Source organism: Otolemur garnettii, unplaced genomic scaffold (assembly GCF_000181295.1).
Source record: "Otolemur garnettii isolate 467f Iridium unplaced genomic scaffold, OtoGar3 scaffold00096, whole genome shotgun sequence".
NCBI lineage: Eukaryota > Metazoa > Chordata > Mammalia > Primates > Galagidae > Otolemur > Otolemur garnettii.
The window spans coordinates 612,537-627,157 of record NW_003852491.1 but is presented as its reverse complement, the minus strand read 5'-3'; the positions used below and the strand labels follow the sequence as shown (position 1 = coordinate 627,157).

Below are 14,621 nucleotides of genomic sequence, written 5' to 3'. Positions count from 1 at the left end.
ACCATATTGAAAGTGTTCTGGTAAATGGTAGTCAGAACTAGACCTTAGACCTTCGTGGTCAGAGTACAGTGGGGAACCCACTGTATAAATGGACTGCTCCGTAAAATTTACTGTGTGATTTCAATACCTATGTTACAGCTAGTGTCCTTTTTTGTATTGTTACTAAATTTTCATTTCTTGGATTGAGAATAATATAAACAAACCCTGTCTTATGTGCATATATGCCTAAGAAAAAGTTGAAAATGAGGTTTAAAACAAAATATGGTTCTGTGCTAAGTGGAAATATGAGCTGCTAACATGTAATTACTTCAGAAACCACATTGCTGCTTTGCTTTTCTGGTTTGTTCATCTTGCAAAAGGACATGAGAGATGTAGAAAAACGACCTGGGGCAATGTTCTTGATGCTGATATATTTTTTCTTTTGTGAGCTTAATCATTTTAGTACCCTTAGGAATCCAGGATATGTAACAATAAACTTTGCTTTGTCAGTTGTATTCTCAGCAGCCACATTCATGGGAACTTTAGAAATTATTAAAATATTTGTCTGTACTTTGGCCTAAGAGTCCATTGAAAAAAGTAGACTGTCAGGATATGTGTATGTTCATTCCATTAGCAAATAATTATGATTTTAGAAGTCAACAATGCTGAACGACCATTCCTGAACTAATGACTAACTCTCCATAAGGAAGATTACTATTTTTGATATCCTAAGAGGATACATGCTTTAGAAGGCCCCAGTTTAACCGAATTTTATGAAGGACTCAGGTTTTCTTCTTTGCCATTCTACCTTCCATTGGGATCTGACTTAAACTAGTAATGTGTACTGGGACTTATTTGAGGGGCTGGGTTATATAAAATATTGAAGTAAGATCATTTGTTATTCTAAGATTCATTTGTTGTGCTAGATCTCCAACTTGCTGCTGAGCTTGGAAAGACATTACTGGATCGGAACACAGAATTGGAGGAATCTCTTCAGCAGATGTATACAACCAATCAGGAGCAGTTACAGGAAATTGAGGTAATCTACTCATCAGGAGAGTTAGACTTTGAGACGTGACATGTTGTCGTTGTTCCACTAGTCATATACTGCTAAAGTAACACTTACAGTTAGAAACAGCATTTAATTTCTAACAGACTTTGAGAACAAGAACCATCAGTGAAATGGGGAGGTTGATTTCTGCTTTCCCAGCATGTAAGTCTACTATGATGAGATTGCTTTCTTCACCCTGGTGGAGTATAGTAGAAGTAAATGGTCCAGTATTTGCCATTATGTGAAGCATAATGTTCTGGGGTTTTGTTTGTTTGTTTGTTTTTACCTCCTGACCTAAAGCAATACTCCCACCTTGGCCTCCCAAAGTGTTAGGGTTACAGGTGTCAGCCATCACACCTGGCCATAAGTCTTTTTCTTTTAAAAAATATGTAGTATTTAAGATATCCAGAAAAGTATAAAAGAATAATACACTGAACACCTGAGTATCCACTACCCAGCTTAAGATAGAAAACCACCCACATGTTGAAATTTCTTCTCTTTGTCTTCCTTGATGGTTTCTCTTTCCCTCCCATTACCAAAGACCATCCTAAACTTGGGTTTAGATAAAAAGTTAAAATAATAATACCTGATTTCATAATGTATTTAAACTTTTTTGCACTAAAGAATTGATTATAATATACATGTTTATGGGTGGCACCTGTGGCTCAAAGGGGGTGGGGAGCTGGCCCCATATGCTGGAGGTGGCGGATTCAAACTCAGCTCCGGCCAAAAACTGCAAAAATAAAAATAAAATAAAATAAAATACATGTTTATTTCTTCCTCTACAAACTTGATTTATTTACATTTTTGGTGTATATTTTTCCTTAAAATATTACTTTTTGCCTAGTTTAACAAACTGAAATGAAAAATGCCAGATGAAGACTTTAAAATGGAAAGTACTGCTCTTTTATTCATAGTCCCACTCAAATAGTCCAGTTATGTGTAGATGACTTAACTATAATAATTGTGGATATTAGCCAGTTGTCCATCCCTTCAGAACACCTATCTCCATGCCCAATTCCCCTCCTACAAAAAAGTTTTGCACTTTAAATTAGAAATTCTGACTGGGTGTGGTTGCTCATGCCTATAATCCTAGCACTGTGGGAGGCCAAAGTGGGTGGATTGCTTGAGCTCAGGGGTTCTAAACCAGCCTGAGCAAGAGAAAGACCAAGACCCCTCTCTAAAAAAAAAAAAAAATAGCTGGGCATTCTGGTGGGCAGCTGTAGTCCCAGCTACTTGGGAGGCTGAGGCAAGATGATCACTTGAGCCTAAAAGTTTAAGGTTGCTGTGAGCTGTGACACTAGGGCACTCTACCTGGGCAAAAAAGTGAGACTCTATCTCAAAAAAAAATTAGAAATCCTTGCCCCTTAAATTGGTATAGTAGACTAAAGACTCTTGTCTATGCATAAAAAAATGTAAAAAGACCCTAGACCGGTGAAGCAGTTTATCATAATCAGTACTTCCTAAGCTCTGATTATTTACTGAAACAGGTGCTGGGAATTCAAACAAGTAGAATTAAATAGTCCTTGCCTTAGAACCAATTATGATTACACAAATTGCAACTTTTAAGAGCTGGGCATAATGGCATATGCCTGTAATCCCAGCTACTTAGGAGGATAAGATGGAAGGATTGCTTGAATCAAGGAGTTTAAGACCAAGCTGGGGCAGCGCCTATAACTCAGTGACTAGGATATCAGCCACATACACTAGGGCTGGCAGGTTCAAACCCAGCCCTGGCCTGCTAAAAACAACAATGACAACTGCAACAGCAACAACAACAAAGAAATAGCCAGGTGTTGTGGCCGGTGCCTGTAGTCTCAGCTATGTGGGAGGCTGAGGCAAGAGAATTGCTTAAGCCCACAAGTCTGAGGTTGCTGTGAGCTGTGACACCATAGCACTCTACCCAGGGCGACAGCTTGAGAGTCTGTCTCAAAAAAAAAAAAAGAAAAGAAAAGATCTACCTGGGTACTCAAGGGAGACCTTATCTCTTTTTTTATTTAATTAATTTATTTATGTTTTTGAAGAAACAAAAACAGTGCCAGCTTTTTTTTGTTGTTGCAGTTGTCAATCACTTGTAAAAGTTTTTTTTTTTTTTTTGAGACAGAGCCTCAAGCTATCCCCCTGGGTAGAGTGCTATGGAATCATAGTTCACAGCAACCTCCAATTCCTGGGCTCAAGCAAGTCTCCTGCCTCAGCCTCCCAAGTTGTTGGGACCACAAGTGCCCACCACAACACCCAGCTATTTTTTGGTTGCAACCGTCATTGTTTTGGTGGGCCCGGGCTGGATTCGAACCTGCCATCTTAGGTGTATGTGGCTGGTGCCTTAGCCACTTGAGCCACGGGCGCCAAGACACTTGTAAAAGTTTTAAACTAACTCTTTACAGCACTTATTGGAGAGTTTTCCTGACTAGGAAAGTAATACATAATCATTTTTTTAATTTAGAAAAATAAATAGTTGAAAATCAAAAAATCAACTCTTACTACCCAGAGAAATTTAACTCTGACTTATTATAAAAATAGACAACTGGGACACTACCAAAGGGTATTTTGCAAGTAGAACCACAGGTGTTCTTTCAAAGAATGTTAGTAGGTTTCAAATACACCCAATAAATATTGATCAATAGTTTTGGTAGGCATTGTTTTTAAGGTTAAAAGAAAATTAAATAAGCTATTGACAGTAATGCTTCTATTGGCTTCAGAGAAGCCTGTAGCCTTACTTCTTGTGCTAATTTGAAAGAGTCATTCTGGAGTAAGTTTTTCCTCTCCTTGATGGGGGAAAGGAGAAGGGGAGAAAAGGTGTGGAGAGTAATGAGATCTGACACCATCAGACACAATTGGATTCACTTACACTTTCCTACAATCATGTAATCAGCCTGCAGCCTTGTGTGTTTGTTACGCCTGTGCTTAGACGCTTGCATTATCCCCAAAGGAGTTGTGCCGACTGCTCAAGGCATCCTTTCTTTCGAGATTCCGTGCCCTCTTTGAAAGTTTTAAAACATTTTTGCTGCTCTTACTACATTTCTCAGTACTCTATGATGTATTATACTTATTTCTTGATTTGTTTTATTCTACTTTCTTCTCGTTTCCTATTGCAACTTAAAGATTATTCCTGTGTTTAGGGTCTTCTGCATATAGTAGGTAATTGGTAAATACTTGTTAAAATCAGTTTCTAACAGAGGATAAGCACTTTACAGAGCTCTTCCAGGAATTTCTAAACTGTGTGTTTCCATCTCTGGAGATTTTTTTTTTTTTTTTTTTTTTTGGCTAGGGCTGGGTTTGAACCCACCACCTCCGGCATATGGGGCTGGCGCCCTACCCTTTTGAGTCATAGGCACTGCTCCATCTCTGGAAATTTTTAAAGAAGGTAAAAAGCACTCTGACCTCTGTGTTAGGAGATTCAAGTTTAAGCTCTCAATTTTATTTGCAAGTAGCTAGAGAATTTAGGCGTGTAAATTACCCCTCAAATCCGTTTGCTCCTTTAGAGAATGGTCATGAGTGCTTGTACTACTTTGGTACAGGGCTGTTCTGAAGGGATGAGATTATGGATGTATACCCATGTCTTTAAAATTTTAATAATGAAAGAATTTTTAAAATTTTATGTATACATATCCATTGTATGTATTTATATGCATAAAAGTGCATGTGAAATTTTGATGCATGCATACAATGTATAATCAAATCTGGGTAATTGGGATATCTATCACTCTCAAACATTTACTATTTCTCTGTGCTGGAAACATTCCTAATCTTCTCTCCTAGCTATTTTGAAATATACAATAAATTATTGTTAACTATAGTCATGAAAAAATCTTAATTCTGGAAGAAAATCCTCTTGGATTACTGGAAAGTAGATCTTAGAAACAATCTAAGCATTTAACAGTGGGATTATAGGTCTTTTTTTTTTTTTTTCATGCTCATGCTTTTTTCCCCCCCTCTGAATTTCCTGCAGCGGAAATATATTACTTTAATCAGGAGAAAGAAAAGGTAATAGGAAATATTTATTCACTATTGTGAAAGTTCATTTTGATACTAAATTCAGAGGATTTTGGCTATAATCCTTAATTTGAGGATAATCCCAATGCTGCTTAACAGCCAAATTTCCATTTCATTTCTTATGTGTTTTTAGATTGGGTTGTCTGTCTTTTCCTGCATTCCAGGTTAGGGTTCTGCAATTGGAAATAGGTATTAACATGATCTGCTGGCCTTGGTTTACTTTAGTTTCTGGGTGGCCTGTTTATAATTTTTGTGTATAACCTGAACCTTGTACTCATAGTTGAGGTGACAGTCTATATATATATTCCTAGACATTTCAACTTAGAAACTTTTGCTATAAATTGACGTTTTTATCCACATTTCTGTCACCCTGTGTTTCCCTTCTCCCATCATTTTGCTTAAAATATCTCTTTCCCCTGTTAAATATAGCAGATTTATTTGAGGCTGTGTATCAAAGAGAAAACCAGAACGTCAGAATCATATCTATACCTAGAGATATGAATGGTAGGAAATTAGCCAACCAATTTCCTTCTAAATTCAGGGAAAAAAAATGATAAACACTAGAAGTTTTAGAGACAAAGCCTTTATGCACCATATCTGACTACATAGAGATATGTCGTGTCTTGCCTTTCGTTAGCACTTGCTTAGAGATTTAATAATTTTTAAGTTCCTGATGAATTTAATCAGACTTCTTCATAGGAATCCTGTAACCAATTCTTAGAGAAGTGAATGGCTTTTCTGATTAGTTTTGATTTAATATAATAAGATTAAACTCCTACCATTTGAAAATAGGCTCTCTGCCATTGTTTAGATCATCCTTAAAGCCAGGTCCTCTAAGGCCAAATATCACAAGTTCTTAAATGGTTTCACTGTGTTTTCTATCATAGGTTTTTATATATTAAACAAGAGGGCTCAGCACCTGTGGCTCAAGCGGCTAAGGCGCCAGCCACATACACCTGAGCTGGCAGGTTCGAATCCAGCCTGGGCCACCAAACAACGATGATGGCTGCAACCAAAAAATAGCTGGGCATTGTGGTGGGCACCTGTAGTCCCAGCTGCTTGGGAGGTGGGAAGTGGGAGGCGGAGGCAGGAGACTTGCTTGAGCCTAGGAGTTGGAGGTTGCTGTGAGCTGTGATGCCATGGTGCTCTACCCAGGGGGATAGCTTGAGGCTCTATCTCAAAAAATAAACAAGAGGAGCTTTCTTTTGTTTAAAAAAATGACCTGGTTGTACTACATATTGACTTGTTTTCTATATCTTGGCCACAACCATAATTTGAACATTATACCTTTAAAAGAGAGCAACAACTTGGGCCCCATATGGTAGCTGATAGGAATTGTAGATGTCTTCCTTTCAGTTAGTTGGGGATATTGGTGCCACGGGAATAAATATAGAGAAGGTAGAGAAAAGGCTCTTTCCTCAAGAGGGTTATAACAAAAACCCTTCTCAAAATCTTTGAGTTAAATCTCATTTGGCATTCTGAGTTCTGAGGCTGATAAGCTGTTGTGAATAGAGATCTAGAAATTGCCAGTTAGCCTATGATTTTTTAGTCCCTGCTGTGTGAAAGAAATGGATTAGATATACAAGAGCCTTCCTTTCTTAGAAAGAGGATGACAATAATAAACAATTTAGTTGATTTTTACTGTGTTACATTTTAAGAGAAATTAATGAGGTACCTTGGAAAGAGTGTTGCTTTAAACTAGGTGTTTTGAAAAGGCTCCCTGAGAGGTTGCTTGAAATGAGGTCTGAAGGATGACCAGAATTTGTAATCTCTTTTTTTGCCATGGATCCCTTTGGCTGTCCAATGAGACCTGTGATGATCCTCTTAAAATACATAGAGGGCTGGGCATGATGGCTCACACCTGTAATCTCAGCAGTTTGGGAGGCTGAAGTGGAAGGATCGTTTGAGAACAGAGGAGTTTGAGACCAGCTTGGACAGTATAATCAGACCCTGTCTCATCAAAAAAATTTAAAAATTGTCCAGGTATGGAAGTACTTGTCTATAGTCTTCAGTATTTGGGAGGCTGAGGCAATTGCTTGAGCTCAGGAGGTTGAGATCATACCATTGTGCTCTAGCCTGAATTTGAATTATTATAATGGAAATCTGTTACATTGAAATACCTACCAAATATTAAAAAAATACATGTGTAATATAGTAATGTAGATATTAACACATTAAATGCCAAGATCCAGAAACTACTATAATTTCAAATAGTGATGAATATAAGCAATAATCAAGATTTCTACAACTGCTATAATGTGCTATTTTCTTATTTCATATTCATAGTATGATATTTGTTGGTGATGAAGTCACAGATTACTTCTAATACTACTGGTGATTTATTGCCTGTCAAAAGATAAAATTGTATAGCTAGGCCATGGTGGCAAAGACCTGTAGTTCTAGCTACTTAGGAGGCTGAGGCAGGATAATAGCTTGAACCCAGGAGTTTGAGGCTGCATGAGCTAAGATCATGCCACTGCTTTTTAGCCTGGGTGACAGAGTAAACATTGTCTCTAAAAACCAAAATGAAGCAAAAACTAATAAATTTAGTATAAGAATCTCAATTGGCTTTTATTTTCAATGCTAGAATTGGGGAATATCTTATTCTATAAAGTAGAATAAACTAGAATTAATATTCAATTGAGCCCAGCAGGGCATTGTGGCTGGTGCCTGTAGCAGCTATTTGGGAGGCTGAGGCAAGAGAATCAATTCAGCCCAAGAGTTTGATGTTGCTGTGAGCTATGATGCTATAGCATTCTACCAGGGGTGACAAAGTAAAACTCTGTCTCAAAAAAAAAAGAAAGGATACTCACATGAGCCAAGCAGAGGAGATTGGTTTTATAGACAGAAAAGGACTGAGGAAAGCAGAAACAGGAAACAAAACAGATTGGTTGTTCCAAAGTTAATTTCCTTATAAAGGTTAAAGCAGAGGGGATTTTCTTATCATGCTGGCTAAAACTGGCATTTGGTTATTATCTGTCATCCCAAATTTGCAAGTCAAGTAAACAACTTAGTTTCAGAGTAGTGACATGGAACTTTGAGTGATTTCATTCTGGTTTAATTTGTTGGGCCTAGTACTGGAGCTCAATCCAAACCAATGGCTTCCTATAAATTTTATTTAATACCTCCATTCATAATTTCAATTAGAAGTAAGCAAAATGGTTCCAGCATAGCAGCTTATTCCTGGTATCCTAGCACTTTTGGTAGCTGAGGTGGGAGGATCACTTGAAGCCGGGAGTTCAAGACCAGGCTGAGTGGCATAAATAAGACCCTTTCTTTACAAAAAAAAAAAAAAGAAGAAGAAGAAGAAGAATTAGCCAGGCCTGGTAGTGTATGCCTGTGGTTCCAGCTCCTTGAGAGGCTCGAGGCAGGAGGGTTGCGTGGATCCAAGAATTTGAGGTTGCAGTGAGCTTCAAGCATGCTACTGCACTATACCCCAGGCAAGAGAGCAAGGCCCTGTCTCCAATAAAAGGGTAGCAAAATGAATTGCTGGATTAGCTGGAGCCAACCAGGAGAATTGTATCCTTGGTCATGGGAGATAGTAGAAAAAAAGACCCTAAAAGAAGGAGGAGCGGACTTAGTCTGGGACAACTCTAAAATTTGGCTGTGAAGTAAGAAAAAAATCAGTAACAAATGAAGATAGAAAAACCATTTACGAAATAATTGGGAAAATAATAGTGCTAAAACATAGTAGACGTTAAGGAGTTATTGGTTTTTATTTTCCTTTAAGGAATTGTGGTTATATTAAAATGAAAAGTCTTATCTCTTAGAAGAAGAGAGATGTATACTTGAATTAAGATTACTTGGATTTGCTTTGAAGTGATTGCCAGTGAGAGCAGAGAAGTAAGGTTGGCTTTGTGTTAATAATTGTTGAAACTGGATGATTACCCACAGTAGAAAGTTTTAAAATGTGGCAGAGGAAATTAGCCACATATAGAAAGTTAGTATTTGTGTGGATTGAGAAGTTAGCAAGGAGGACTGAAGGTTAAAGTAATTAGTTTGTAATTTCAAAGAACTAACGATTGTAAGAGCATCAAAATAGCCAGGCATGGTGGCTCACACCCATAGCACTTTGGGAGGTTGAGATAGGAGGATCACTTGAAGTCAGGAGTTTGAGACCAGCCTGAGCAAGAGCAAGATGCCATCTCTAAAAAAAAACCCAGAAAAATTAGTTGGGTGTGGTGAGAGGTATCTGTAGTTCCAGCTACTCAGTAGGCTAAGGCAGGAGGATCCCTTGAGGCCAAGAATTTGAGGTTGCTGTGAACTACAATGACACCACTGTACTCTAGCATAGGAGACAGAGCGAGGCACTGTCTCAGCTGCCCACCATCAAAATATAACATGGCAAAAATTGCTGTGATACAGTTAAAATTCACTAACCTAATCTTAGTAAATAACTGCAAAAGCTAAGTCTTAAGAAGGGAAATGGTAAGCATTAAATTTAAGAGTGATTGTTTATCCCAGTGACTGCTTATTTCCTAGACCCAAAAAGGAGATATAGGGTCAGAGGAGGGGACTTCCAGGATTCTCCATGTCCAAAATCAACATTTCTTTACAAAATGTGATCCACGAACCACTTGCACTAACAGCACTGGGTTATTTGCTAAAAATGCAGAATCATAGCTCTACCCCAGTTTTACTGAGTTAGTATTGTGGAGGGGAAGGAACCCAGGTTCCTATACTTTAATAAAACCTTCCTAGTGAATCTTAGCACATGTAAGGTTGTGAAAATTACAGATAAAAGATGACAGTAGCTACCTCCTATGGAGGAATTTTATCAAATGCCAGATAACATGCTGAACTCTTTACATATATTAGCTTTGTATATATTAATAATTTGCATATGTAGGGGAAGAAAAAAAAGTTTTTTCAACCCTCATGAGTTCTTAATTAGAACGGACCCCTGTAACAAAAGGCAGATTAACCAGAGAGAGAAGCAGAAGTTTATTGACATGTATATTTCATATATATTCATGAGAAATACCCAGTGAATAAATAATTCTCAAAACAATATGATTTTCAGTTTATAAAGCATTTTCAACAAAGAATGGTAAATTTTTAGAGAAGTAACAAGACAAAGGAAAAGTGTGTCTAGGGGCAGCAGCTTGTGGGAAGGCTAATACATGGTAAATAAGGGAAACTAGCAAAGCTTGTTAATGTAGATTCCTTTGGTGCTATCTTCTGGCCCATAAGGACCTAAAGTGTCATCAGTGGTTAACCTTTGTTCTTTCTGACAGAGGGAGAGGCAGGATATCTTTTGTTTTTGTGCCAAAGAAGCCTATTTTGGAGTGACATATTCTAGTCTCTCCCATGCATACATTAATCTTCATAGCCTTATAAGGTAATTGATAAGGAAAGCTCGCTCACTTTAGAAAAATTAAATTACTTGCTGAAGGTCACCCAGTTATAAATGCAAAGCAGACTTCAAACGAAATTGACTCCAAAGCCTGTCCTCTTAGCTACTGTACCACTGCCTCCCATCAGCCTCTTTGATGTTGTGCCGACCACAGAAAGATATCCATGCATGTATTGGCCTTACACATGCCCTTTGTGGGGCAGATGTGTCCTATGTAGAGGGTGTGAATATTGCAGTCGCTAGGGCAGGAATAGCTCCTATTGTAAATTATTTAGGTGTCTGGTTTATACATTAACCTTTTTTAAGGTTGTTCTGAATCAGTCCGGAAGAATACTCGAAGCCTGTACTTTATAAAATAGCTTGCACAAATTCTGCAGCTAACATATATACATATATATATATTATTTTTTTCCTGTGATTCTAAAGCTTTTTTCCACTGTGATATTCCTAAGAGATTGCACATTCCCATCAGTGACCGGTACTAGCATTGCTAGCCAGAGAGTGAGATTAAGTGCCTACTTCTATAGTTCTGAAAAAGCTTTGCCTATGAGAATTAGTGGTTGATTTTCAAGGGACCAAGAGAAGCTGGGCAGGATTGAGACAGTGAAAAATAAACAGGCTTTTACAGGTCCCTGATGTGTGCTCACTTATCTCATTTAATCCTGTCACTTCTACATGGTAGATACTAACATAATCACTATGAATTCCTAACCCCAAAAGCTCTGTAAGCTAAAATTTTTTTAAGTTTGCAGAATTTGTATTTGGAAGCAAATTCTGACCTGAATTGATGTGAGGCTGTTTATAATCTTTGTTCATACTTTTGATGTAGGCATATTAATGCTTGATTACAGGGTGATGCCCAAACCTCACAATTGATATTATAAAGTATAAGGTATGTGTAAGGTACGAGTGCCACGTTGTCTTTCTAAAATTCAAGGAATTTTCCAAAACACTTTTGGCCCCAGGAGTTTCAGATGAGAGAGTTGAGGTTAAAGAGAGGTTAAATGTTTATTTAACATATTGCTGCTGAGTTATTTAACTAACTAGATTTGAAAAATAAGGCCATATAGGGTGGCACCTGTGGCTCAAAGGAGTAGGGCGCCAGCCCAATGTACTGAAGGTGGCAGGTTCAAACCCAGCCCCGGCCAAAAACTGCCAAAAAAAAAAAAAAAAATTCCATATATACTTTTAACACTTTACATAAGAGGCCTTTGAATATCATGTAGCTCATTCTTTGAAAGAACTTTGTCATTGGCCTTGCAAATACTTGTGTAGTCATAAGAAACCTCAAGAAGAGTGTTTTCTGGCTTGGTGCCTGTAGCTCAGTGGTTATGGAACCAGCCACATACACCAGGGCTGGCGGGTTCAAACCCTTCTCCCCACCTCCCCCCCTTCCCCCGGCGGGCCTGCTAAACAACAATGACAATTACAACAACAAAAAATAGCTGGGTGTTGTGGGGGCACCTGTAGTTCCAGGTACTTGGGAGGCTGAGGCAAAAGAATTGCTTAAAACTGAGAGTTTGAGGTTACTGTGAGCTGTGACGGTATGGCACTCTACTGAGGGTAACATAGTGAGACTCTGTCTCAAAAAATACAAAAGAGTGTTTTCAAAGTCAAGTCCTCAGTCTATTATCACTTCATCATTAGTAACATCTCAAACCTCTTTTTTCCTCTTTCTGATCAGGTCCATGGAAATATGAATATTTCATTTGGAATATCTGCATTTTAGCATCTTTGGGAGGAGTTAAGTGAGAGGATCAAGTTGACAGCACTGCAGCATTAAGATTGTGATTATTGGGTGGCGCCTGTGGCTCAAAAGAGTAGGGTGCCAGCCCCATATGCCGAAGGTGGTGGGTTCAAACCCAGCCCCGGCCAAAAAGAAAAAAAAACTAAAAAAATGATTGTGATTATTCCTCTTTATCCTTGGCTATTTACAAACCAGTATTAGATTATTTACTAGAGTAAATAGTAAGTTATGCTAGCCTCTATCCTCACACCAGTTGGTGTTGGTATTTACTCTAGTAAATACTCTGGAAAATTTCTTACAAATAAAGAGGATAATAGTGATGTAACATTCTCATAGAACTAAGAAAATAGCAGTGGTCTTTGAAGAATATTAAGCCAAAGTATTTCTTTCTGGTTAAATCAATGGACTTTTCAGGTGGTACCTGTGGCTCAAAGGAGTAGGGCACCAGCTCCATATGCCAGAGGTGGCGGGTTCAAACCCAGCCCTGGCCAAAACCTGCAAAAAAAAAAAAATCAATGTACTTTTCACTACTTTATATCTAGAATGTCATACTCAGAAAACAATTGGCTTGATTAAAATTATTTAATCATTGTCCCTGGTTCCTGGCATAGAGCTCCTTAACCTTTGGAATTTCTTGGAAGGATGGGGACTTTGTCCCCAGAGGAACCAATCATGTGATTAGAGCATTGGAATTATTGTTCCCAACCCCCAACCTTGGAGGGGGAGAGGGACTGAAGCTGGATACGTTCACCAATAATGCCTATGTAATAAAGCATCCCTGAAACTCTGAAATGGGTCTCAGGGAGCTTCTGCATTGGTGAACAAATGGACTTGCTGGGAGGCTGGGGAGCCCAGAGCTACAGCATTCTACTGGCCTCTGGCCTCTATCCTCACACCAGCTGGTGTCAGAGAATCAGAGAATTGGTGTTGGAACATTGCAGGTGTCTCATCTGTTTCTGTCACCTAGTCCCAATCATCTTCTCTTACAGTATCTGACCAAGCAGGTGGAGCTTCTGCGGCAAATGAATGAACAGCATGCAAAGGTTTATGAGCAATTAGATGTCACAGCAAGAGAACTGGAAGAAACAAATCAAAAGCTAGTGGCTGACAGCAAAGCCTCACAGCAAAAGATTCTGAGGTAAATTTTCTAGAATTTACAGGGGAAGCCCCAGGGGGAGTTACTTATTATAAACTATTAATAGAATAGAAGGTGGCTGCTGCAAGTTTGGGTGGACATGGGGTAAAGTTGAACTTAATTCTTTTTTGAGAGTGGAGATTAACCAGAAGTCCTTTCCAATTAAGAAAGCCCAGTTTGAGTGGCTTGCACCTAATCTCATCTCACCTCTTTTGTCCTTAATCTAATGTGACAAGCAGCAATTGGCTTCTGTCTATTCTTCACAGCTTGACTGAAACAATTGAATGCCTACAAACCAACATTGACCACCTCCAGAGCCAAGTGGAGGAACTGAAGTCATCTAGCCGTGGGAAGAGGAGCCTGGGGAAGTGTGACCAGGAGAAATCAGCACCTAGTTTCTCCTGTCTTAAAGAGCTGTATGACCTCCGCCAGTAAGAGCCTGCCTTTCTGTGGATTTACAAGCAGGGACTGTCTCATGTCATTGACACATTCTGGATTCCAGTAGATTGAAACTACCATTTTAAGAAACACCCCTTAGCTATTAAACTACCAGTGATTTGAACAAAGCCATTTAACTTAAACATGCAAATTCTAGAGTTCTTGGGTATTAGTTATTCTGTCTTCAGAGCATTTATTTCAGTGGTTTTTAATGTGTTAAATCATAGTTTAAGATGATTTACTTCCTATAGATTACAGGTTTGGGGGTTGTATTTTACCTTAGTGTGAGGGGAAAAAAATGGAAACTTCAGTAAAACAAAAATCCAGGAAAGCACTAGCTTTTTTAACCCATAGAAATGCCTTTATGGGGCAGTGCCTGTGGCTCAAAGGGGTAGGGTGCCAGCCCCATATGCCGGAGGTGGTGGGTTCAAACCCAGCCCTGGCCAGAAACTGCAAAAAAAAAATAATAATAATAAATAAGAAATGCCTTTATGAGTTTGAATATTTAAGAACTGTTTATTGAACACTTACCATATAGGAAACTATGCCAATGTTAAGAAATGATGGCCAAAATAGACGCAGTTCCTGCCTTCATGAGCCTTTAGTCTAATGGAGAGGCAGGCAAGCAAAGAAAGCATAAATACAGTCTTGGTGCCCAGAGCACAGTGGTTACGGCTCCAGCCACATACACTGAGGCTGGCGGGTTCAAACGTGGCCCAGGCCAGCTGAACAACAATGACAACTGCAACAACAACAACAAAAATAGCCAGGCATTGTGGTGAGCACCTCTAGTCCCAGCTACTTGGGAGGCTGAGGCAAGAGAATTACTTAAGAATTAGAGGTTGCGGCTCGGAGCCTATAGCTCAACCGGCTAAGGCGCCAGCCACGTACACCTAAGGTGGCGGGTTCAAATCCCCAGCCC

The 14,621-nt window shown here is 38.8% G+C and overlaps 1 protein-coding gene across 1 annotated transcript in view; it reads left to right on the top strand.

The window, feature by feature from the left end:
* The window catches only part of CDR2 (cerebellar degeneration related protein 2), a 26,710-nt gene that overhangs the window by 9,187 nt on the left and 2,902 nt on the right, over positions 1–14,621 (top strand). Inside the window, exons 2-4 of the mRNA XM_003795719.3 lie at positions 906–1,018; positions 13,116–13,264; positions 13,528–13,692. Of these exons, the coding sequence (XP_003795767.1) occupies positions 906–1,018; positions 13,116–13,264; positions 13,528–13,692 (427 nt within the window). The remainder of the gene's footprint in view (positions 1–905; positions 1,019–13,115; positions 13,265–13,527; positions 13,693–14,621) is intronic.